This window comes from Equus przewalskii, chromosome 9 (assembly GCF_037783145.1).
Source record: "Equus przewalskii isolate Varuska chromosome 9, EquPr2, whole genome shotgun sequence".
In the NCBI taxonomy this organism is placed as follows: Eukaryota; Metazoa; Chordata; class Mammalia; order Perissodactyla; family Equidae; genus Equus; species Equus przewalskii.
Genome location: NC_091839.1, coordinates 22,460,324 through 22,482,761, shown reverse-complemented (window position 1 = coordinate 22,482,761; position 22,438 = coordinate 22,460,324). Strand labels below are relative to the sequence as shown.

General features: G+C 48.1%; 1 protein-coding gene across 1 annotated transcript; it reads right to left on the bottom strand.

The window, feature by feature from the left end:
• Window positions 1-1,251: 1,251 nt before the first annotated feature.
• On the bottom strand, window positions 1,252-22,171 carry CACNG7 (calcium voltage-gated channel auxiliary subunit gamma 7). Its single transcript, XM_070633355.1, has 6 exons — window positions 22,014-22,171; window positions 19,036-19,260; window positions 18,308-18,394; window positions 17,782-17,922; window positions 3,279-3,424; window positions 1,252-2,928 (listed from the first exon to the last, which is right to left on the bottom strand). The coding sequence occupies exons 2-6, from the start codon at window positions 19,229-19,231 to the stop codon at window positions 2,671-2,673; spliced, it is 828 nt and encodes a 275-aa protein (XP_070489456.1). The 5' UTR covers window positions 19,232-19,260; window positions 22,014-22,171; the 3' UTR covers window positions 1,252-2,670.
• Window positions 22,172-22,438: the final 267 nt, after the last annotated feature.

Sequence of the window (22,438 nt, the reverse complement as noted above, 5' to 3'; positions counted from 1 at the left end):
ACTCTCCCTGCTCCAGAGGGATTTGGAGGCCTTTTAGCACATCTTCCTCCTTTTTTACAGAAAAAGAAACGGAGGCCCCAGAGATTAAAAGACCTGCTCAAGGTCACAGAATGAGTTTGCATCAGATTCAGAGTAGTAAAATACAGCAGCGGCAGGAGCAGACTCTGAGCTCAGAGAGCCTGGGCGTGAATCCTCCTTTGCATGGTACCAGCTAGGTGACATTACGCTCCTGAGCCTCAGTTTCGTCATCTACAAAATGGGGCTATTTGGACTGCTCAGTTGGCAGGATGGTGGGGAGAATCGGATGAGCTAATGAACGAGCAGTGCTCAGCACTGAGCCGGACACCTAAGACAGGATGATAAATGGGGTCGTGGCCTTTACCAGCTGTGGCTGTGGTTGCAGAAGTTGTTCTGACGGCCCCTGAAGAGGCTACAGGTAGACGAGGCAGAGGAACGGAGAGCCAGCCCTGTGTTCCCTCTTCAATCCATTTCAAGAATAAGCATAACAAACATTTAGGCTGTTTTCAGTCCCTCGGGCCGTGGGTGAGATTATAGATTTGAGAGGCCGCTGTGGGGCCTCCATCCCTCACCTGCGACAGAAGCGTGTGTGTGTGTGTGTGTGTGTGTGTGTGTGTAATAATTCCTACATCAGTGCTGCTGGGAACGTCTCACGAGATCCTGCAAGGGAGGAAAGTGTGGCTCATAGTAGGTGTGCGATAAACGGTAGCAGTTATTTCTCCACGGGGTGACGGAGCCAGGCACTAGGAGCATCCACCGCTCCCCGGTGTGAGGAGAAGGAAGCCCAAGTTTTGGAACCAGGCGAACCTAGTTTCAGCTCACGGCTCTGCCAGTTTCTACCTGTGTGACCCTGGGCGAGTCATTTCACCTCCATGGCCCTATCTGCAAAGCCAGTCCAGTAAACTCAACGCGCAGGCTTGGGGAGAAAATTAAATGAAGCGACGAATGAAGAAGGACGGCGAGTAATAGTAGCCCACTCTAAGTGGTCAGAGTCACACCGGGAGTTGGTTTTTATTGATCCTGACCCATGTCGTTTGCTGTCCTACATGCTTTACACGGAACGAATTATAAAGCGCTGGAGTTAAGAATTATGAGGATGAAGCCATTTAACGAACACCAATCTCATCTCTATTCCGCAGCACCCTAGGCCCCCCGACCCTAGCGGTGGAGATGTGGATCCAGCTCTCTGGACCCTATGCCCCCCACCCCCCCAACCCCGGGCAGGCGGAGACGTGTTTGAAATAAAGTTTATTGAAGTTTCTGTCGGTATTTACATATGATACACGGTAAATAAGAGCCAGGCCCCCCCACCCCACCCCTTTCCCACCCCCAGAGCCCCCCTCCCCCCAGCCTCGTTAAAAATCGCTGCGTAAAGACAGGTTAACTGCTGCGCTCCCCCCTCCCCCCTAAGATGCAAACTAAAAGGCCCCGTCCCTCCCCTGCCCCCCTCCCCCCACCCCGGGGGCCTTCCTGGTTCCGCGTACGACACTGTGCTACCTTGCCCCTCCTCCTCTAACAAGGGAGGTGGGCGAGTTCCTGGTGCCCCCAGCCGATCTGTCCAAGGGGGCGGACGGACCCTCGAAAGAGGCCAGAGTTGGGGGTCTGAGATGGGAAGGGGGACTTCAATGAGGAGTGCCAGAAAATGGAAGACTTCGAGGTTTGGGGGGGTGTCGACCCCCGCTACTGCCTCTCCCTCCCCCGACGGGGCCTCGGGGAGAAGAGGCGGGCACAGGTGTGGAATTGGCTGGAGGAATCCTCTCCACCCCCAGGGTCTCCGTCCCTGTGTGGTGTGCGGGCTGGATGCACCTAGGGGCTTGAGATGAGCGGGTGGGAAGGAGGAAAGGAGACAGAGTTGGAGGAAGAAGAAAAAAGAAGCCCAGGACAGCTGAGAAAGCAAGAAGATCCGTTAGACAGCGCCCCCTAAAAGGCAGGGATCCTTCAGGAGGCCGAAAAGAGCCCAGCCAGGGAGAAAGAATGGGGTCTCTGAAGGGGGGGCAGAGAAGTGTGCGTGTATGTGTGTATGTGTAAGGGCGGGGAGGCCAGGTTAACCACACCCGCGGCCTCCAGCCCCCCATCCCACCCTGGAGCTGTGGGCGGAGCAAGGAGGTCCCCCAGCTGCACCTGAGGACCCCGAAGGTCCGGAGGTCAGATTAGGCCAGGAAAGAGAGGAGTCAGGGCAGAGAGGAGAAGAGGATGGTTGGCATTCCTGACGGCTGCCGGAACCTACTCTTCAGCCCAGCGCTCCTGCGGAGAGACGGAAGGCCGGGGTGCTCAGGGGAGGGGGCCGGCTGCACAGACCACCGCTCCGACGCAGGCGCGCAGCGCAGCGGAACTCGGAGAGGTAATAGGTTGGGAGGGGAGGGGCCAGAGGAAAGGGGTGGGCCTTAAGGGAAAGGGGGCGGGGCATCGAGGGGGAGGAGTCATCTGGAAGTGGAAGGGACCAATGAAGTGGACAGGTCAGGAAAGGGAGGAGGAGCCATTGGAACGAGGGAGGGGTTAGGACGGTGGGCGGGGCCATCGGGAAGAGGGTGGGGCCTAAAGCTTGCGCAGCGTCCTCCAGGTGGGAGCGAGGAGTCCCGAGGAAGGAAAGGGAGCTGCGTGGCGGAGACACCCGTCAAGAGGAGGAGGAGGGGAGCTCCTAGGCGCGGGGCCTCAGCAAGGCGAGGTGGAGATGTGCAGGTGGTCCGGGTACTTGATGGCGGGAGGGTAGTTCTGCGTCATCTGGATGGATACATCGCTGGAGATGTCGGAGGGGCTGCGACCGCGGCGCCAGGCCTCGGGCTGCAGGAACTGGCCCGAGTAGTCGGAGCAGTCGCTGAGACGCGGGCGGTAGAAGGCCGGGTGCGGACGATACATCTCCTCCTCCGCGTACCGCTTGGTGAACAAGTACACGGACATCACGCCAGCCCCCTGTGGCGAGGCATGGTCAGAGTCCCAGAAGCTGGCCCCGGGCTCCTCTTACCCCGAAACTCAAGACCCCCAGCCCCTCTTCTCATAGGACCCAAGATTCCAGGCCTCCAGCTTCCTCCTCCCTCGGAATCCAGGAATTAGACGCCCAGCCCCTCCTCCCTCAGACCCAGGGGTCCAGGCCCCCAGCCCCTCCTCCCTGGGACCCAAACGTTAGGCCCCAGCCGCCACCTCCCTCTTAATCCAGAGTCTACACCCCCAGCCTCCTCTTCCTCCTGGACCCAAGAATCAGGCCCCCCAGAACCCTCCTTCCCCCATTCAAAACCCTAGAGTCTGGGCCCCACAGACATCACCTCTTTGAGTAAGAAGGAGGAAGCAGCGAAGGCAAAAGACCACCCGTAGCGATAGTGAAAATACTGCTCAGAGCTGCTGGGCCTGTTCATGACCTCGTCATTGATGCTGGAAATGTAAAGAACCAAGCCCACCACCAAGGAGAGGCCTGGAGGAGCAGAGGGGTGCCCCGCTGCATTAGCAGTGGACCCCTCTCCCCAGCCCCACTGCCTCCCCATCTCACTGCCATCCTCTCCCCTCTCCTCCAGGCTCTGTCTTGGACCAACTTCCACCTTGTGAAGCCCGCTGTGTGCTGGGCCTTGGCTGGGTGCAAGGAACCCCCAGCTGAGTCAGGAAGCTTCCTGCTCCAGATCTGCCATCCAGGAGCTAACAGTGCAATTGAGGAAGGCAAATCTGGACACTGGTCGACAGTCACATACATGGTGACATGTACTGTAAAGGAAGCCGTAGCACCGAGCTCTGTGGATCCAGGAGAGGCACCAAACCCACCTGGGGCAGGGGCGCGGGTGGGGGCAGTCCAGGAAGGCTTCCTGGAAGAATGACTTTATGACTTTGTCCATGGTCTAAAGGATGAGGCCTCCAGACACAGGGACCAGCTTGGGCAAAGGCTTGGAGGGGAAACATTGAGCTAATCCGTCCATGTAGCTAAAACATGGACCGCAGCCACAAGAAATGAGGCCAGAGAATCCGGTAGGGACATGGCCATGATGAGCCTCACACGCCAAGTGGAGGAGCTTGGCATCGATGCCCAGGGCAATAGGGAGCCATGGAAGGTGTAGAGCAGAGGAAGGACAGGGCTGAGTAGGAGTGTTGGAAGGTCCTTTTAGGGCTGGTTTGTTCTGGGAAGAGATTAGAGGGGAGAAACTGGAGTTGTGATATTCCAGGTGGAGAGGATGAACCTGAGCTGAGGCTGTATGGATAATAATAGCAACAACAGCATCAACAATAATAATAGCAACTGCTTATATAGGTCTTGCTCTGTGCCAGGCACCATTCTTGGTCTTATGTATGTATTAACTCATTCAAGTCTCACAACAACCCTTTCAAGTAGGTACCAACTTTATCTCCATTTATGATTGAAGAAATCAAGGCACATGGAGAAGGTGAAGAAGAGAGGTCTGGTTTGAAATTTTTTTTTTTCTAGATGAGGAACCTTGGCCCTGAGCTAACATCTGTTGCCAATACTCCTCATTTTGCTTGAGAAAGATTCTCGCTGAGTTAACATCTGTGCCAATGCTCCTCCATTTTCTATGTGGGGCACCACCACAGCAGGGCTAGATAAGCCGTGTGTGGGTCTGTGTCCAGGATCTGAACCCATGAACCCCCGGCCGCCGAAACAGAGTGCACAAACTTAGCCACTACGCCACTGAGCTGGCCCTGGTTTGAGAAATTTTAAGAGGCAAATACCACCTCTTCAAGATGAATTTTCTCTTAATCAGTAGCCATGCCAAGGGTGGCTTAAGGAGGCTGTAAAGTCCCCCTGCTCTAAATTAATCCAAGTAACCCTTATCAGCATCTTCCCCTGGCATCCTACAAATAATCATCTGTGTGCCCATCACACTCTGAATAGATCTACATTCCTTCCATCGCTACAAGAGCGGTCAGCAAATTACGGCCTGAGGGCGGAATCCAGCCCACCTCCTGTTTTTGTATGGCCTCATAGCTGAGAACAGTTTTTCCGTAATTAAATGGTTGAAAAAAAAAATGGAAAGAAGAATGATGCTTTTAAAAGGTATGTGAATTTCGTTTGGCAGTTCCTCAAAGTGTTAAAGATAGAATTACCATATGACCCGGTGATTCCACTCCTAGGTATCTGCCCAAGAGAATTGGGAACATATGTTCACACAAAAACTTATGCAGGAATGTTTGTAGCAGCATTATTTATAGCAGCCAAAAAGTGGAAACAACCCAAATGTCTACCAACTGAAGGGATAAACAAAATGTGGTATAGCCATATAAAGGAATATTATTCAGCCAAAAAAAGGAATGAAGCACTGATTTATGCTTCCACATGGATGGAGCTAGAGAATACACTAAATGAAAGAAGCCAGAGGCAAAAGACCACATATTGTAGGTTCCATTTATGTGAAACGTCCAAAATAGGCAAATCCACAGGGATAAAATGTATGTTAGTGGTTGCCAGGGAATAGAGTGAAGGGGGATTGTGACTGGCTATTAAAGGGTGTGAAGTTTCCTTTTGGGGTAATGAAAATGTTGTGAAATTGGGTAACAGAGATGGTTGCACAACCTTGTGACTATACTAAAAAACACTGAATTATATGAACTTCAGCTTATGTGAATTATAATGTCTCAATTTGAAAAGTACATGCATTTCAAATTTCAGGGTCCATAAATCAGATTTTAAGGGAATGCAGCCACATCTGTTTGTTTACATCATGCCTGTGGCTGCAACGGCAACGTTGAGTAGTTGCACAGAGACTGGATGGCCAGGAAAGCTGAAAATATTTGTTATCTGACCTTTTACAGAAAAAACTTCCTGACCCCTGGACTACAATGCCTACATGGCCTGGTGCCTGTCAGCCTCATCCCTCATTTCTTCCTCTGCTTAGACCATGTGAACTCCCCGACTCTTCCTTGAACACATCAAGCTCCTTTGTGCCTCAGGACCTTTGCTCTCGCTGTTTCCTCGGCCTGGAATGCTCTCCCCCCAGATTTCTCCATGTCTCTCTCTGTCACTTTATTTAGATCTTTCCTCCCTTGTGACCTCTTTAGAAAGGACTTCTATCATCTCCTTGCTTTTTTTTTATATACTCCCTCAAAATGCAAATCAAAACTACAACAAGATACCACCTTATACCTGTTAAAATGGCTATAATCACTAAGACTAAAAATAACAAATGTTGGAGAGGGTGTGGAGAGAAGGGAACCCTCATACACTGCTGGTGGAATGCAAACTGGTGCAGCCACTATGGAAAACAGTATGGAGATTCCTCAAAAAACTAAAAATAGAAATACCAGGGCCAGCCTGGTGGTGCAGTGGTTAAGTGTGCACATTCCGATTAGGTGGCCCGGGGTTTGCCGATTCGGATCCCAGGTGCAGACATGGCATCGCTTGGCAAAAGCCATGCTGTGGTAGGTGTCCCATGTATAAAATAGAGGAAGATGGGCATGGATGTTAGCTCAGGGCCAGTCTTCCTCAGCAAAAAGAGGAGGATTGGCAGTAGTTAGCTCAGGGCTAGTCTTCCTCAAAAAAAAAAAAAAAAAGAGAAAGAAAGAAAGAAAGAAATACCATATGACCCAGCTATCCCACTACTGGGTATTTATCTAAACAACTTGAAATCAAGAATCCAAAGTAACATATGCACCTCTATGTTCATTGCAGCACTATTCACAATAGCTGAGACGTGGAAACAATCCAAGTGCCCATCGACTGATGATTGGATAAAGAAGATGTGGTGTATATATACAATGGAATACTACTCAGCCAGAAAAAAGACAAAATCATCCCATTTGCAATAACATGGGTGGACCTGGAGGGAATTATGGTAAACGAAATAAGGCAGACTGAGAAAGACAAACGTCATATGACTTCACTCACATGTGGAATATAAACAAACACATGGACAAAGAAAACAGGTCAGGGTTAGTTAGTTCAGGGTTACCAGGGGAAGGAGGGTGGGGAGTGGGCGCAGAGGGTGAAGGGGAGCACTTGTGTGGTGACATCAAGAAATAATGTACAACTGAAATTTCACGATGATGTAAACTATTATGAACTCAATAAAAACAGAGAGAGAAAAAAATGCTCCCTCACTCAAAATAACAGAAATGCAGATGAAAACTATGAGGAGATACCATCCCTCGTGCATCAGATCATCCAAAAAAGTTTAAAAGCTTCATAACATACTTTTCTGGCGAGGCCGGGGGACACAGCAGCTCTCACACATTGCTGGTTGGAATGCAAAATGGCACAACCCCTATGGAGGGGAATTGGCTATATCTAACAAAACCACACACGTCTTTACCCTTTGACCCAGCAATCCCACTTCTAGAAATTCACCCTGAAGATATCTGTTCAAGGATGTGAAAGCACATATGCGCAGGTTAATGCACTGGAGCATTACTTGTGATTGCACAATACTGGAAATGCCCTCGATGCCCTTACACAGAGGATTAATGGAATAAACTAGAAAACATCCCATGACAAAGTATTGTGCCACTGTGAAATGGCAATGAGGGAGATCTCTATGAATTGATGTGGAGTTCAGTGATGGTTCCAAACGATATGACTAAATAAAAAAGTAATGCACACAGGATGCTACATTTTAAGCAAAAAGAAAGGATACATAAAAATACAAACGTGCATCTGATTATTTTTCCAAAAAGAGACATAGGAAGGAAAATAAACAAAAGAAGTTGATCACCTACAGGAGGGAGGTGAGAATAGGAAGGAGAGAGGGGAAAGAAGTGGCATTCCCCTTAGTACGTATTTTTGCTTGATTCTGACCTTTGGAACTACGCTAGTATTTTATATGTGCAAAAAATAAGATCAAGAAGGACGGGGAAAAAAACTAAAATTGATACGAACAAAAATAAATGAAGCTAACTTTATATCAAATGAACAATATAACCACAGGAGTAATTCAAGTAACTTTTGAAGATGGTACTTTGATTATATATCTCAGTCTAAAGACAAAAAAGATTTCTGCAGAGAAATCTTGAACCTTACCGAGCAGGTTTTTTGTTGGGAGTGGGCTAAGACTAACAGTTCTGCAATTATTCTGTGTGCATTGTAGGGTTGAGCAAATCTGTAAGTATACTGATGTTTTGGGGAACTGGAGTTCTCATTCTGAAAGAAGGAAGATACAGATCAGAATGGGGTAAAACAAGGAAGAATCCTGTGGCGTCTAGGTGTACAAACTCCTGTTTTACAAATACGTATCATTTCCCAACTTTGTGTCGTGAAATATTCAAGAAGCAGTGACATCTCAGCAACAATGAGCACACCTAGTGCCCAGAGTTTCATCTCTAATATCATCCCCGACTAAATAAGGAACTAGGGCTCCCAGGAGAAATAGCTGATTTGAAGCCTGCAGCAGGAGCATAAAAGTGTCCTTGTGGAAGATATACAGATGGCCAACAGACACATGAAACGATGCCCGACATCACTAATTATTAGGAAAATGCAAATCAAAACTACAATGAGAGATCACGTTACACCAGTCAGAATGGCTATAATTACCAAGGCAAAACACAACAAATGTTGGAGAGGATGTAGAGAAAAGAGAATCCTCATGCACTGCTGGTGGGAATGCAAACTGGTGCAGCCACTGTGGAAAACAGTATGGAGATTTCTCAAAAAATTAAAAAGAGAAATACCATACTATCCAGCTATCCCACTACTGGGTTTTTATCCAAAGAACTTGAAATCAGTGATCCAAACAGACTTACGCACCCCTATGTTCATTGCAGCATTATTCACAATACCCAAGACTTGGAAGCAATACAAGTGCCCAGGAATGGATGATTGGATAAAGAAGATGTGGTGTATATATACAGTGGAATACTACTCAGCCATAAAAAAGACAAAATAGTCCCACTAGCGATAACATGGATGGAGCTTGAGAACATGATGTTGAGCTAAATAAGCCAGACAGAGAAAGACAAATACTGCATGATTTCACTCGTGTGTGGAAGATAATACATGGATAAAGAGAACAGTGGTTACCAGAGGGGGAGGGGGTTGGGGTTGTGAACGAAAGGGATAAACAGGCACATATGTATGGTGATGGATAAAAATTAGACTACTAGGGGTGAGCATGATGAAGTGTATTCAGGAATTGACAAACAATAATGTACACCCGAAATTACACAATGTTATAAACCATTATAACCCAAATAAAATTACTTGGGGAAAAAAAGTGTCCTTGTGCCACAAAGTGAGGAAGTGCTCAGAAAAAGACACAGAAACTAGTTTGAGGGGCGTTCCTGATAGTCCAGTTTGGGACAATTTGAACATCAAAACGAGTAATAATATAATGGCATGTAACACATTGAATTTAAAAACATGTGAATCCATACTGATATATTTTTAAATAAATAAATAAATAAACCAAAAGAGAAATCTCTTCTTTTCAGGTGTATACACGTAGATGGAAAGACAGAGTTAGAAAACACCATTTGCAATCCTAGTGGTAATATCGGGACTGAGGCAAGCATCATCAGTGGGTGTTAAATCGCTGGATGATAGAATCTCCCCATGGCATATCTATTAACTACAAAGAGATTTTTTAAAAAACCAACAACTTCCCTTATTGTAAAGGAACCTGGCAGATACAACTTCACCCAAGTGATCAAAGCAAATATCGCCAGTAACGGGGCCCACTGACACCAATACCTCCTGATGCGAGCAAGCGACGGCTTCATTTATGTAGGGCTCCTGCTGAAAATGTGTAACCTGAACCTACTCGAGAGAAAACTCTGGGGCATTCTTCAGAACAACTGGCTGCACTCTTCAAAAAACTTCTACATGAAAGATTTTTTTTAGAAAGGCAGAGGAACTATATAAAAGATGAAAGGAGACAAAAGAGATGCAACAAGAAGATAGAAGGCATGATCCTAGACTGGATCTCAAAATCAGTGGGAAAATGACTGTAAAAGATAGTATTGGGGGGCCTGCCCAGTGGCGCAGCAGTTAAGTGCACACGTTCCGTTTTTCGCTCGCCCAGGGTTCGCTGGTTTGGATCCAGGGTTCGGAAATGGCACCGCTTGGCAAAAAAAGCCATGCTGTGGTAGGTGTCCCACCTATAAAGTAGAGGAAGATGGGCATGGATGTGAACTCAGGGCCAGTCTCCCTCAGCAAAAAGAGAAGGATTGGCAGCAGATGTTAGCTCAGGGCTAATCTTCCTCAAAATAAATAAATAAATAAATAAATAAAAAGTATTGGGACAATTGGTGAAATTTGAATACGGACTGTGTATTAGCTATAGTGCTGTACAAATGTTAAACTCTCTGTATTTGATTATTATACTGTGGTTAGAAAAGAGAATTCTGCTTTATCTCCCCAAATCCCCCCGTACATAGTTGTATGTCTTAGCTGCAGGTCCTACCAGTTGTGGCATGTGGGACGCTGCCTCAACCTCACCTAACGAGTGGTGCCATGTCCGTGCCCAGGATCCGAACCGGTGAAACCCTGGGCCACCACAGCGGAGCGCACGAACTTAATCACTCGGCCACGGGGCTGGCCCCAGAAAGAGAATTCATTTGTTCTTAGGAGACACTTGCTGAAATATTTAGTGGTAAACTGTTCGCAACTTAGGTTCAAGAGGTTCCACCAATATACATATATATAAAACAGATCTAACATATACATACACAGCTACATAGAGGAAGAGGGAGAAAGAGAAAGGAAGATGTGGCAAAATGTTAAAAATTCGTCCAAGTGAAGGATAGGAGAGTTCATTGGATTATTTTTGCAACTTTTCTGTAGGTTTAAAGTTTTTCCAAAGTGAAAAATTTTAAATAAAATAGGTATCCCCAACTGAGATTTCCCCCACAAGTTACCAATGCATCACTCTGCAAGTTACTTACTCATTGTAAAGAGAAAAATGTACTTTTTCCGTGGAAAGCTCTGCTGACCACGACCTTGCCCGAGGGTTCAAACTTCCACTCGTGCTGGAATAACCTGACATTATTTGCTGCCTGAAGTGATGGCATACGAAGAAGACAGCACCACCTCTGAACATTCTTGCCAAGCATGTTTAACTTGAATCTAGCGAAACCTCTAGTCTAGATATAATGTCCAGGTTACAGAAAATACAAAGAGGAACAAATTAAATGATGCCATGAGAAAACAATCAAACGAATCCAGGATGTGAGATATCCTACGAGACACCCCATCCTGCAGTCTTCAAAAGGACAATGGCATGGCTCAAGCTGACAACACCTGAGCCAGTGACCAATCTCAACACCTCAAACAGAGACAACTAGACACGATTATGTTCCTGAAGTAATGCACTATGATATAAACAGCACGAACTATCTACGAAATGTTTTTGCCAAAAAAAAAAAAAAAAACTGGATCCCATCAATAACAGTTTTACAGGAAAACATAGGGATGAATGAATATATTAAACCACAACACACAAACGCATTTGGAAAAATCCAGAATGTGGGAGTTCTACAAGACAATGACCAGATTTCTTCAACAAATAAGTGGCAAGAAAAAAACAGAAGAGGAACTGTTACAGATTTAAAGATGCTTTGGAGATCTATCAACTAAATGCGCAAGTGGAATTTGGATCCTGATTCACACCAAATTAACTGTAAAAAGGCATTTATGAGACAAGCGAGGAAGTTTAACACTGACTAAATAGTAAATGATATTAAGCAGCCATTCTTAATTATTTGGGTGTGATAATGGCACTGTGGCTATGCTAAATAACAAAGTACTTATTTCTCAGAAGTATACTGAAATATTTGTGGAGAAAACAATTTAAAATCTAAGACTGGCTTTCAAATAGTGTAGTGCAGTGTAGAAGAGAGATATGGCAGTACGGCTGAAAAAAGATTCGCCGTATGTTGATAATTGTTGAAACTGAGTGAAGAGTACATGGGATTTTGTTATTCTATCCTTTCTATATTTTTAAATGAACTATATTTTAAAAGTCAGTGTTGTAGAAAAAAATAGTGTAACTAGTCTAGACTAAAAAAGACATTAACTAAATGCTATGCATGAACCTAGATTGAATCCTGGTTCTGGGGGAAAAGCTATAAAAGGCATTCTTGAAACAACTGGGACAGTTTGAAAATGGAATAAATTATACTATGGAATTATTGTAAAATTTCTAGGTGTGAAAATGATGTTGTAGTTATGTAGAAGAATGTGCTTACTCCTAAGAGAGGCACACTAAAGGGTTTAGAGATGAGCTATCATGATGCCTGCAACATACTTCCATATCGTAAAGCCAAAAAAGTGTGTGTATGTGTGTGTGTTGTGTGTGTGTGCATGGAGAGAGAGAGAAAGAGAGAGAAAGAAAGAGAGAATATGGCAAAACATTAGCAAAATGCAGGATCTGGTTGGATCTAGATAGAGGAAAGTATACATGTGATCATTGTGCTATTCTAAAGATTTCAAAATTTTCTTTAAAAAATTGGAGTGATTGAGATGAGATAAAATAACGACCCCCCTTCATCACTCTCCTTCCCCTTAACCTGCCCTATTTTTCTTTGTTGCACTAATCACCACCTAACATTATATTTTCCATCTATTTGCAATTTTTTTTGTCATGCATCTCCCTCACCTTCTCTAGGATGCTTGGAACTAGACTACCTTGTTCCCAATTGCATTCTTAGCATCCATCACAAGATCCAGCACATAATAAATGCTAGTTGAATGGATGAGTATACTCACTACACCACTGGAACTTCTAGAAAAGCTCATCACTTTCTCTCCCCTTATTAAATCCACTCTAAATCCCACCATTTCTCCATCTCCTCTAAGAATTAACCTTTTCTTACTCTGAACTTCCATAGCGCTTTCAACTTCTGGTATTTCACAATTTTGACATTCAAGAACAGGAAGCCCACGAAGTGTTACATGGTGGAAAAGTTTTTGAGATAGGTCTTGAAAGATGAGCAGATTTATAGGGAAGGAATACCAAAGGAAGCCCAGAAACCTCACTCATTTGGGTACCCTAGTCAAATGCAGGGGCATCATCTTGATTTCTCTCTCTCTCTCATCTATCAAGGATGGTCAGCCATCACATCATGTCCACTTTACTTCCTGAATCTCTCACAAATCTAAACCCATTTTTGCACCTCCAAGTCCTCTGACTCAGCTAAGGCTTATTCCCTATGCCTGTACCATTGCCCTCAAATCCTTATCTCCCTGTTTTAGATACTGGTTCTTTCTAAAACTCAGACTGGACTCTATCCTTCTCTTGTCAAAATTCTTCCTCTCTATTATCCACAGAAGAAGGTATTCATTCTGCAGCCTGACATCCCAGGTGCTTTAAGAGCTGACTTCTGCTCACCATTCCTGCCTCACTGTAAGTGCCATGTTTCACATTACAGTTCTACATAACAAACATTCTCCTTAAGAGGAGTCAGGAGTTGGGGGGAGGGGGTGTGAAGGAAACAAATATTTCCAAATAGAAAGACGTTTTGTTGTTGTTGTTGCTTTTGTTTTTGTCTTCAGTAATTTAAAATTATCTAAATACAACGTGAGAAGGTAAGTTATTCTTGTCATTCTTTCTCCTTCCCGGCCATTTTACAGTGGCTCTGCTTCTCCAAAAATAACCTTCTTTTTCTCCTTCCCTTCCCCCTTTCTTTCTCTGTAATCCAATTGTCTCCCTCCCCCCTCCACTACATCTGCTCCAGAATTCTTAGAGCACAGTCGGCAAGGATCGCCTACATTCCAAGTTGAACAGAAATAACCCGGATTTAGAACAATAGGTTTTCAGGACCATGGAGAGCTGCACATGCATCTACCTCTGTCTTAGAAGCTTCCCAGGGTCTTAACACTAGCTGTGAATTCCATCTCCATCGCCCTTTCCACATCATCAACTTAGATGTCACCTCCTCCAAGAATCCTGGTCACTCCCACTCCCCAACACCCTACTGTGTCAAGTTAATGCGTCTTCCCTTTGCCCAGAGTGCCCTGAGCTGTCCTTATCATTCATCCATTTTCCAACTATATCAATATGCACTTTGTACCAGCAACTCATTTAGATTTTGCAGATACAAACGAGAAAATATTTGTAAAGGTCTCTGCCTTTTTGAATTTACATTCTTGTAGGAGAGGTCACAAAACAAGTAAGATGCCTGACAATAGCAACAAATGCTATGAAACAAATGTAAAATAGGGAATGTGATAGTATTGTTGGGGCAAGGCAACATTATGTACTGTTGTCAGAGAAAGAAACTCTGGAAAGGGAAAGGTTTAGCCCTTTGAGAATCAGGGGAGACAGACTTCCATGCAGGCAGGAATAATGAGTGTAAAAGTCCCCAGGTGGGGTTGAGATCCACATTTTCAAGGAGTAGAAGGAAGCCAGTGTGGCTGAAGTTATAAGCAATGGAGAGAGTGTTAGTGGGTTATGAAATGAGGTCAGAGACTTGAGCAATAGCCAAATTGTGGAAGACCTGTAGGCCAGGATGAGGAGTTTGGATGCATTCTTAATGCACTGGGAATCCACTGAAGCATTTAAGCAGATGTGTGACAAGCTTTGACTGACGTATAGTTGGGGGCTGTTTTGTGATTGACAGCATGTAGCCTCTCATTTAGGATTCAGCCATGTCTCTAGTGCCCAGCACAGGGCCTGGAATGTAGGCTGTCTCTGTAAATGTTTGAGGAGTGAATGAATGAACAGATGCATACAGCATGTTTAAGGATCAGGGGTTAATATGGGCCATGATTGAGAAGCGTGCCTCTTATGACCTGGAAAAAGAAAATCAATGTCACTCCAGCCTCCTCCCCTCTTCTCTCACCAACCATATCCAGTCAGTCATCTGGTCCTATTGATTCTTCTGTCAATATCCTTCTCTCTCAAAGTCATCCAGTCACCTTTATCCTCCCTGCCCCAGCCCCAGATCAAGCCTTGTCTGCTATTGCCTGGACCACTGCATTTGGTGGTTGGTTTGCCCATTTCCAGTCTCTTTCCCTCTAGTCTATTCCAAACACAGGCCCCTGAGAAATGTTTAACACCCATGGGGGACGTGTCCCTCATTTGTCCCAACCATCCCACCACTGTCTGCAGAACTGAATGCTAACTCCACGATTTACCAGATCTCAGGAAACTCCTGTCTCTCTTTCTAAGTCTTGGTTTCCTCATTGGGAACATGAGGTGATTGGACTAGACCACTCCATTCCAAGATCTAAGATATCAGTACTATTTCCATCCTTTCAAATCTCCTTCGTTTTTATGATTTTTAATTGTGATGGGGCAGTAGAGTGCCACGGTGAAAGCCTGGATTGGAATCCCGCTTCCACTCTGGAGCAGCTTAACCTCTGAATGCTTCTGCCTCCTCAACTGGAAAGTGAGAATAATAATGGCATCTGCCTTACAAAGTGAAGAAAAAGAAATAATTTGCGTGAAGCACTTCCCTAAACCACAGCCCTCAATATAGTGTTTACTATTATGGTGGTGGTTGTTACTAGTACTATTTATTTATGTATGTATTTATAATACTACCACGTGTTGAGCACTTATTGTTATAGACACGGCACTGGGTCGGACCCTCTACATCCACTGTCTAGACCATGGGTCAGCGAACCATGATTTGACCTGCTGCCTGGTTTTTGTATGGTTTGCCAGTTAAGCCTGGTTTTTACATTTTTTAACAGTGGGAAAAAACAAAAGAATAGTATTTCATAAGCCATAAAAATTACATTGAATTCAAATTTCAGGGTCTGTAAATAAAGGGTTATCAGAACACAGCCACGCCTACCTGCTCACCTCTGGCTGCTCTGATGCTTCAACGGACAGAGCTGCACAGTGGCAGAGTTAGGTCATTGGTCAAAGGCCCTATAGCACAGAAAGCCTGAAATATTTACTATCTGACCTTAAGCAGAAGAAATTTCCCAACCCTGACCAAGGTTTGTCCTCTCAACAACTCCACAAAGGAAGGCTGCAGCTCACACAGTGGGTAATTGGTAGGATTTGAACACAGATCTTTCTAGGTTCACAACATGTTCCTTCAGCCACTGCACCCCACAACCTTGAAACTGCATGACTGGATACCTTGGGGTGGGGTACATCCTTGAGGAAGGGGTCCAATCCCCCCAAATTACTCTATTGTTACATCAGAGGCCTGACATCCAGCCCTGATAGCACCATCGATCCTCAGCTTGACCTTGGGAAGTCAGGTCCTGGCACAGTGGTGTGAACACGGATTTTGTGATTAGAATGCCTTTGATTCTAATCCCAGCTCTGCCATTGACTAGCTATGTTGCCTCTTCTGTTTCCACTTCTGGGAACTGCAAAAAATGGGATTTTCCTTCAAATGTTTGGGTGGGTTAAAGAAAAAGTCTTCCTGCTTCCTACCCTTGCCCCCCTTTCTCTCTCTCTAGGCCACTATTTTTCCATCTGAAAAATGATGAGAACTTTCTGCTCTGACACTCTGGGATGGTGATATTCTACGCGTCTTATTTTAGCTCGGTGTCTGGCTCCACATGCCATGATTTAACTCTGCACAGAGGTTGCACCCTGGTTTCCCTGGAAAAGGTCTTGTCAGGTTAGGTTGGAGGCACGGGGGAGGTTTAGCCTACGGAACGCTGGGGGAGGAGCCACGAGGAGACTGGGGGAGGGGGTATTTGAAGATCCACCTTCAACTATTTTCAGAGTCGGCTGGAAAGAGGGAGCCGAGTGCAGGTCCCAGGGGATGGAACGGAAATGAGACATACAGCGGGATTTGTTCATAAAATATCAACCGAGTTCAAAAGACCTGAGCGGAGTTTAATTAAATTATGTTGAATTCATTTGAATTGAATTGAAGAACTGAGTCACAATGGATCGGGGTTGGTTGGACCTGATGGATGGAATTAAACGTTTTAGAGCCGAGTTGATCCGGGCTGACCTCAGCTGACTTGGACTGAAGGGGACTGGAGTGAGGTGAAATTTGGAGCAGGGTAACATTTCAGAAAGAATTCTACTCTGGAACTCACGCTGGTATCTTGGGCAACTCCCGGTACAATTCCAGGCCTCAGTACCCCCATTTTATCAAGTGAATGCTAATAATAATTCGCAGGCAGAGATGTTATGAGAAGGGTGTCAGATCACGCATGCAAAACAGCCTCGTATCTCAAAAGAAAAAAAGAACTGTAAGCCAAGACTGAACTCTGCCTGATGGCATGCGTGGTCAAGTATTTGGGTAAAGTTTACTGATGCCCGCAACTTACTCTGAAACACATTTTTAAAAAAAGATAGATGGATAGATGGTTAGGAATATAGATAGATGGACAGACAGAGGATAAAGCAAGTCTAGTAACATGTTGCAGGTTGACTCTAAGTGGCAGGTACATGGATGTTCACTCCAAAATTCCTTTGACTTTTCCTTGAAATTTTTTCAAATAAAATGTCGCACGGAAAATAGAGAGCCTCGGAATCTGTTGATTGCTACAATAGCAGGAGTGGTTAAAAATGCAGTCTCTGGAGGTGACGTGCATGAGTTTGAGTCCTAGCTCTGCCTCTCATTGGTTGTATGGCCTCGAGCAAATGACTTCTTCTCGCTGAGTGTTTGGTACGCGTCTGTAAAATGGGACTATTAATAGCATTTGCCTCACAGGGTTGTTGTGAGTATCAGACCAGAGCCTGGAAGCTAATTAGCACCCAATAAGCATTCGCTATGACTTGGTCCTCCAACCAGCGCTGTGGAACGGGCGCCGCTAGCTACTTCCATTTCACAGAGAAACAAAATGGGGCTCAGAGAGGTTCTGCAACTCCTCCAGGATTACACAGCAAGGAAAGGGCTTTCTTAGCGGAAGAGGGACCACAGGTTCCTGGAACCTAAAATAGTCCCCCGGCCCGTAAGTCCCTTCCTTGGGCTCACCCGATAGGATGAAGAAGATGCCAGAAACGAAGGCCAGAATTGTCCTCTGCGGGCGGATGTGGCCAATGTTGCTGATGACGAAGGCCGTGAACACCAGGAAGAGACTAACCATGGGGAAGGGGGTGGCTGTGCGCACTGTCTCTGGGGGAGGAGTAACGGGAGAGACAAAGGGTGAGGGGGGAGTCTCCAGGAGGACACCTGCCCATTCCCCTGACTTCACTTCCACCACCCCAGCCCCTTTATGTGGCTTCTCCCCTTTCCACAGACTCCTCCCTTTTTGAAACTTCCACTCACTACCAGGCGACACCTCCTCTGGCTTAACTCCACCCACTTTCCTGCTGACTCCACCCAACCCCTGGGCCCCGCCCCTTCAGCTTGGCCCCCTCCTCCACACCCAACCACCCCACCTTCTTTCATGCCTCCCTCCTGCCCTTCCACCCCATCCCTTCCCCGGTCCTGCCCTTTCTCCCAGGACCTGCTCTGTGATCCCGCCCTGTCGTTGACTAGGCCCTCCGTTTCTCCTCACTCAGAATGTTCTCTGTGTTTTCCGTCACCAGGTTGATCTCCGGCTCAAGGAAATATTCCGAGGCCACGCACCGACCCTTCTCTCGGCCTGGAGGGAAGATAAGAAGGCAGGACTAGAAGAGAGGCTCCTCAATTCTGGAGAGGCAGTCAGGGACAGGACACACAGCGGGGAGACCCCGGGATGGGGATATGAGGCTTAGTCCAAGGGTTACCACCTGTACTGCTCTTAGGGGATGGCAGAAGGGGCGGGCAAGAGGTCTCGGAGCTCCTCTTGTGAGCTGCCCTAGAGACCCATGGATAGAGGAGCACAGGGCTGGAACCCTGGGCCCCAAATGAGGAGGGGCTGTTGGCCAGGATAAAGTCGGGGGTGTGGGTGTGGGGGCAGGACTCTTCGAAGGAAGAGTCTCCTTCTAGGTCGCTGGGAGGCGTGGATTTTTTCATGTTGCCCATTCAACACTGGAGCTGTCCGGAGGACAAGTTCTGAACCTAGACTACCACTTCTAAGGGGGAGACTTTGGGGTTCTCTGGGGATTAGGGACCTGGAGATTGTGTGATCATTGGGGCTCTTGGGTCCAGAGAATAAGGGCCTACAAATGGGCTCTCCGAATAGAAATTTGACTCTCCAGGAGAGAAACAGGATCCGTTTCTGGATTTCTGGAACCCAAGGCGTAGGACGATGGATAAGGACTGTCATGCCCCAGCTGAGAGGAGGGAAGGTGAGGTCCGTACCTGCGAAGAAGCAGACGCGCCAGAGGCCAGCATGCAGCGCCATCTTGACCTCCGTGGTCTGGTTCTGCGGCAGCACCGTTCCCTCCTCCATGTACAGCCAATAGTCAGTGCTGACCGCGATGCCCACGAGCAGCAGGCCGCACGCGCCGAACACGCTGCTCAGCAGGGTCAGGGCGCGGCTGCTGCAGTGACTCATCCTCAGCGGCGGGGGGCGCCCTGCGGGGCCTGAGGGGCCGAAAGCTGCCGTGGAGAGCCCCGGTGGGACCGACTCGAGTCCCCAACCCCATGCAGCCTCCTGCGACCCTGCAGCTGGGCCAGAGACGTCAATTTCCAAACGGAGGTTTCTCAAATCTGACCTCTGTGTCCTGACCTAGGACCTCATCCCTGGATTTGAACGAGTGACACCAGCTGTTGACCTTCAACTTCAGGACTGGGCTTCCCAAACCTGAGACTTGTGCTCTGGCTCTAGATCCTGGTCAGAGATGCCAGTGCCAGACTCTCAACCCCAGGATAGGATTTCCAACCACAACCTTTGGCCCAGATCCAGAGGTTGAAACTTGACTCCAACAATGTGTGTGGATATGGGTCCCAAATGACCCTGACTCTGATTAGAAACTCAATTTCCAGATTCTCAACCCCAGGACCAGGCCCTCCGACCCTAACCTCACGTCCTGACCCAAGACCCTAACCCAAGACACCAGACTCCCACCAGAATCACTAACCTTGAGCCTGAGCTCATGATTCACAAACAATTATGCCGATCAGGCACTTCAACACTAGGACTAGGCAGCACCCCCACCCCTGACCTTGACTCTGTGCCCTGATCCAAGCCCTCAACCCTGAATACCAGACTCTAGCCAGGGCCCATGACCTCAACGCTGAGCCAGGGCCTAGATCTCTAGACTCTGAGCCCATCCAGTTGGTCACTGGATGCTGAGCAACATGACCTATCTAGAAACCCTAACCTTGGCTACCCAATCCTGACTCCATGTCCTGACCTGGCGCCCTGACCCCTTTCCTTTGGACTCTGTTTCTCTGAATAGCAACCACAAATCCCCAAAGTGGATCACTAGCCAAGGGCTGTAACCCCATACCCTGGTCTCAGCCCCTTGACTTCAGGCCTACCTAAGACCTTGAGCAGAGGCTCCCACCCATGTTTAAACACTCGGGCTCTTATCTTGACCCTTACCAACCAATCCTGACACCAAGACCTTGACCCACGACCTTCCAACTCTGCTCCCATGCCTTGAGCTCAATTTGGTACCCCAATCTGAGATGGTGGCCCACGACCTAGATTCAAGCTTCCAGAACCCTAATTCCCCTTGTCCGAGATCCAGGCATGTCCCTGAACCTAAGATGCTGGAACTCCATCCTAGGCTGCTGGGTCCCAGAACATTGGGACCCAGAGACCCAGAGCCAAGATTTTAGTTAGAGACACCAGAATGTCAAAACCACAATCTCAGAAGCCCCCAACTCAGCACCCTAACCGGAGCACATCGGTCAAAACAAGGGATCAGTGCTCTGAACTCTCAAATCCCAATCAAGAAGTCCAGGATCCCAACCCCTCCCCGCCCCAGGCCCCCATCACAAGATTCCCAAATTCCCTACCAGAGATTCTGGACTCCAACTCCCATGCTAGGACTTCCAATTACAGGCCCTCTTCAACATCCAGTTCAGAACCCTGATCCTTCTAATGCTGGACCCTCAAAACAAGAGATCCCTAGTTCATAGCTGTGGCCTCCCAAATTCCAATCAGGAATCTGGAGATTCCAAATAGGGAGCTCCTAATCTCTTATCCATCACCCTCACCCCCCACCAAGAACTTTTCCCTAAACCACACAATCCCATAATTTGGGGAACTCACCCAGGGATCCCCATCTTATCTCAACCAGAGACCTCTACATCCCTGAATACCAGTGATCCCCATCATTTTTTTAACTATGAAGGTTAAGACTCCTAAACACTCCCCTCATCAGTGCAGCCAAGACTTGAGACCCGACATTCCTTAACCAGAATTCTTGTGGCTTTGTAACTCTGCCCCACCCCACAAGGACCCTGGAGTCTGAAACAAACTTCACCCTCTCCCATCCCAGCATCCAATGCCCCCACCCCACCCTGCCTGGTCCCCAGCCTCCTAGAGAACTTGGGGATGGAGTCTGGCAGAGCTCCCACCGGCCTTTCCTCCCCTCCCCCTGCCCGTCCCATGGCTCCAGGGTTTGACCGCCAGCTGCCTGCTCCCCTTCCTGTCTGCTCAGCTCAGAAACAAGCATGATGAACCCTGTCACCCTGACCACCTTGGTCCCAGGTAGCGGGCCTCAGATCCCTCATTGGCTCCTCAGACTCCCAGCTGGGACCTTGCCCATTGTCACCTTTCTCACTTTCCCTTTGGTACCCCCTCCTTCCTTGCTCTGATTCCTCCTCACTCTAAATGGATCGCCTCATTCTCCTCCAGCCTCCAGCCCTTCCTCCTTTGGGACCCTCCCTCCAGGCCTGGAGCCTCCTTCTTATCCTCCTTTATTTCAGCCTCTCCTGGATTCAGGCATTCGGATCTCCGGGGTCCCATCCTCCAAGCCCCAAGTCCAAACTCCATCTCGCTTCAATCTCTTGGGATACGTACTCCCCTTTCTGGGGACCCCTTCTCAGACTCACATTCACCTTTAATCGGGTCTGGGCCCTGCCCCCTCATCCAGGACCGCCTCCCTCAAGGATCCGGCCTGCACCCTCTTCAGTGCCCACAATCTCTAAGACTGGGACATTGAGAATACAGCTGCCCCACTCCGGGACCCTCGGACCCCCTTCTCCCGGATTCCCTAGGCCCAAATGTCTCTCCATCCCCCACCGCTTCTCGAACTGGGCCGCTCTGACCGCTGGAATCCCACCCCCTCCAGAGTCACTCTGGGCCCTTGTAGCCCCAACCCCGGCTCCCAGCCACCTAGGGGGAGCCCCCACTCCTTCCAGGACCCTCCCCTCGAGCTCACCTCGCTCAGGGCTGGGCGGACGCTCCGGGCCGCGGGCCCCGCAGCCGCATGACCGGCCCCGCGGCTTCCCCCGGCCGCCGCCGCCGCCACCGGGGTCGCCGGTGCCCGCGCCCCCCGCCCCCGCCCCGGAGCCCGGCGTCCCGGCCCCCTCCCGGCCTCCCACCCCCCACCCCCCGCGCCCGCGGCCTCACTCGGCGGACGACGCCGGGAGCTGGGACCGGCGGCCGCTCATTGGCTACTGAGGAGGAGGGGAGGGGCGGGGAGGGAGGGGGGAAAGGATGCAGGGAGGGAGGGATATGGGCCTTGAGAATGGGGGAGGCAGAGCGAGAGAGAATAGAAACAGAGGCAGAGAGCCCGAGAGGGGCAGGGGCACACAGAGAGGCGGGGAGACAGAGCAGAGAATCTAGAAGCACGCCGAGACCTGG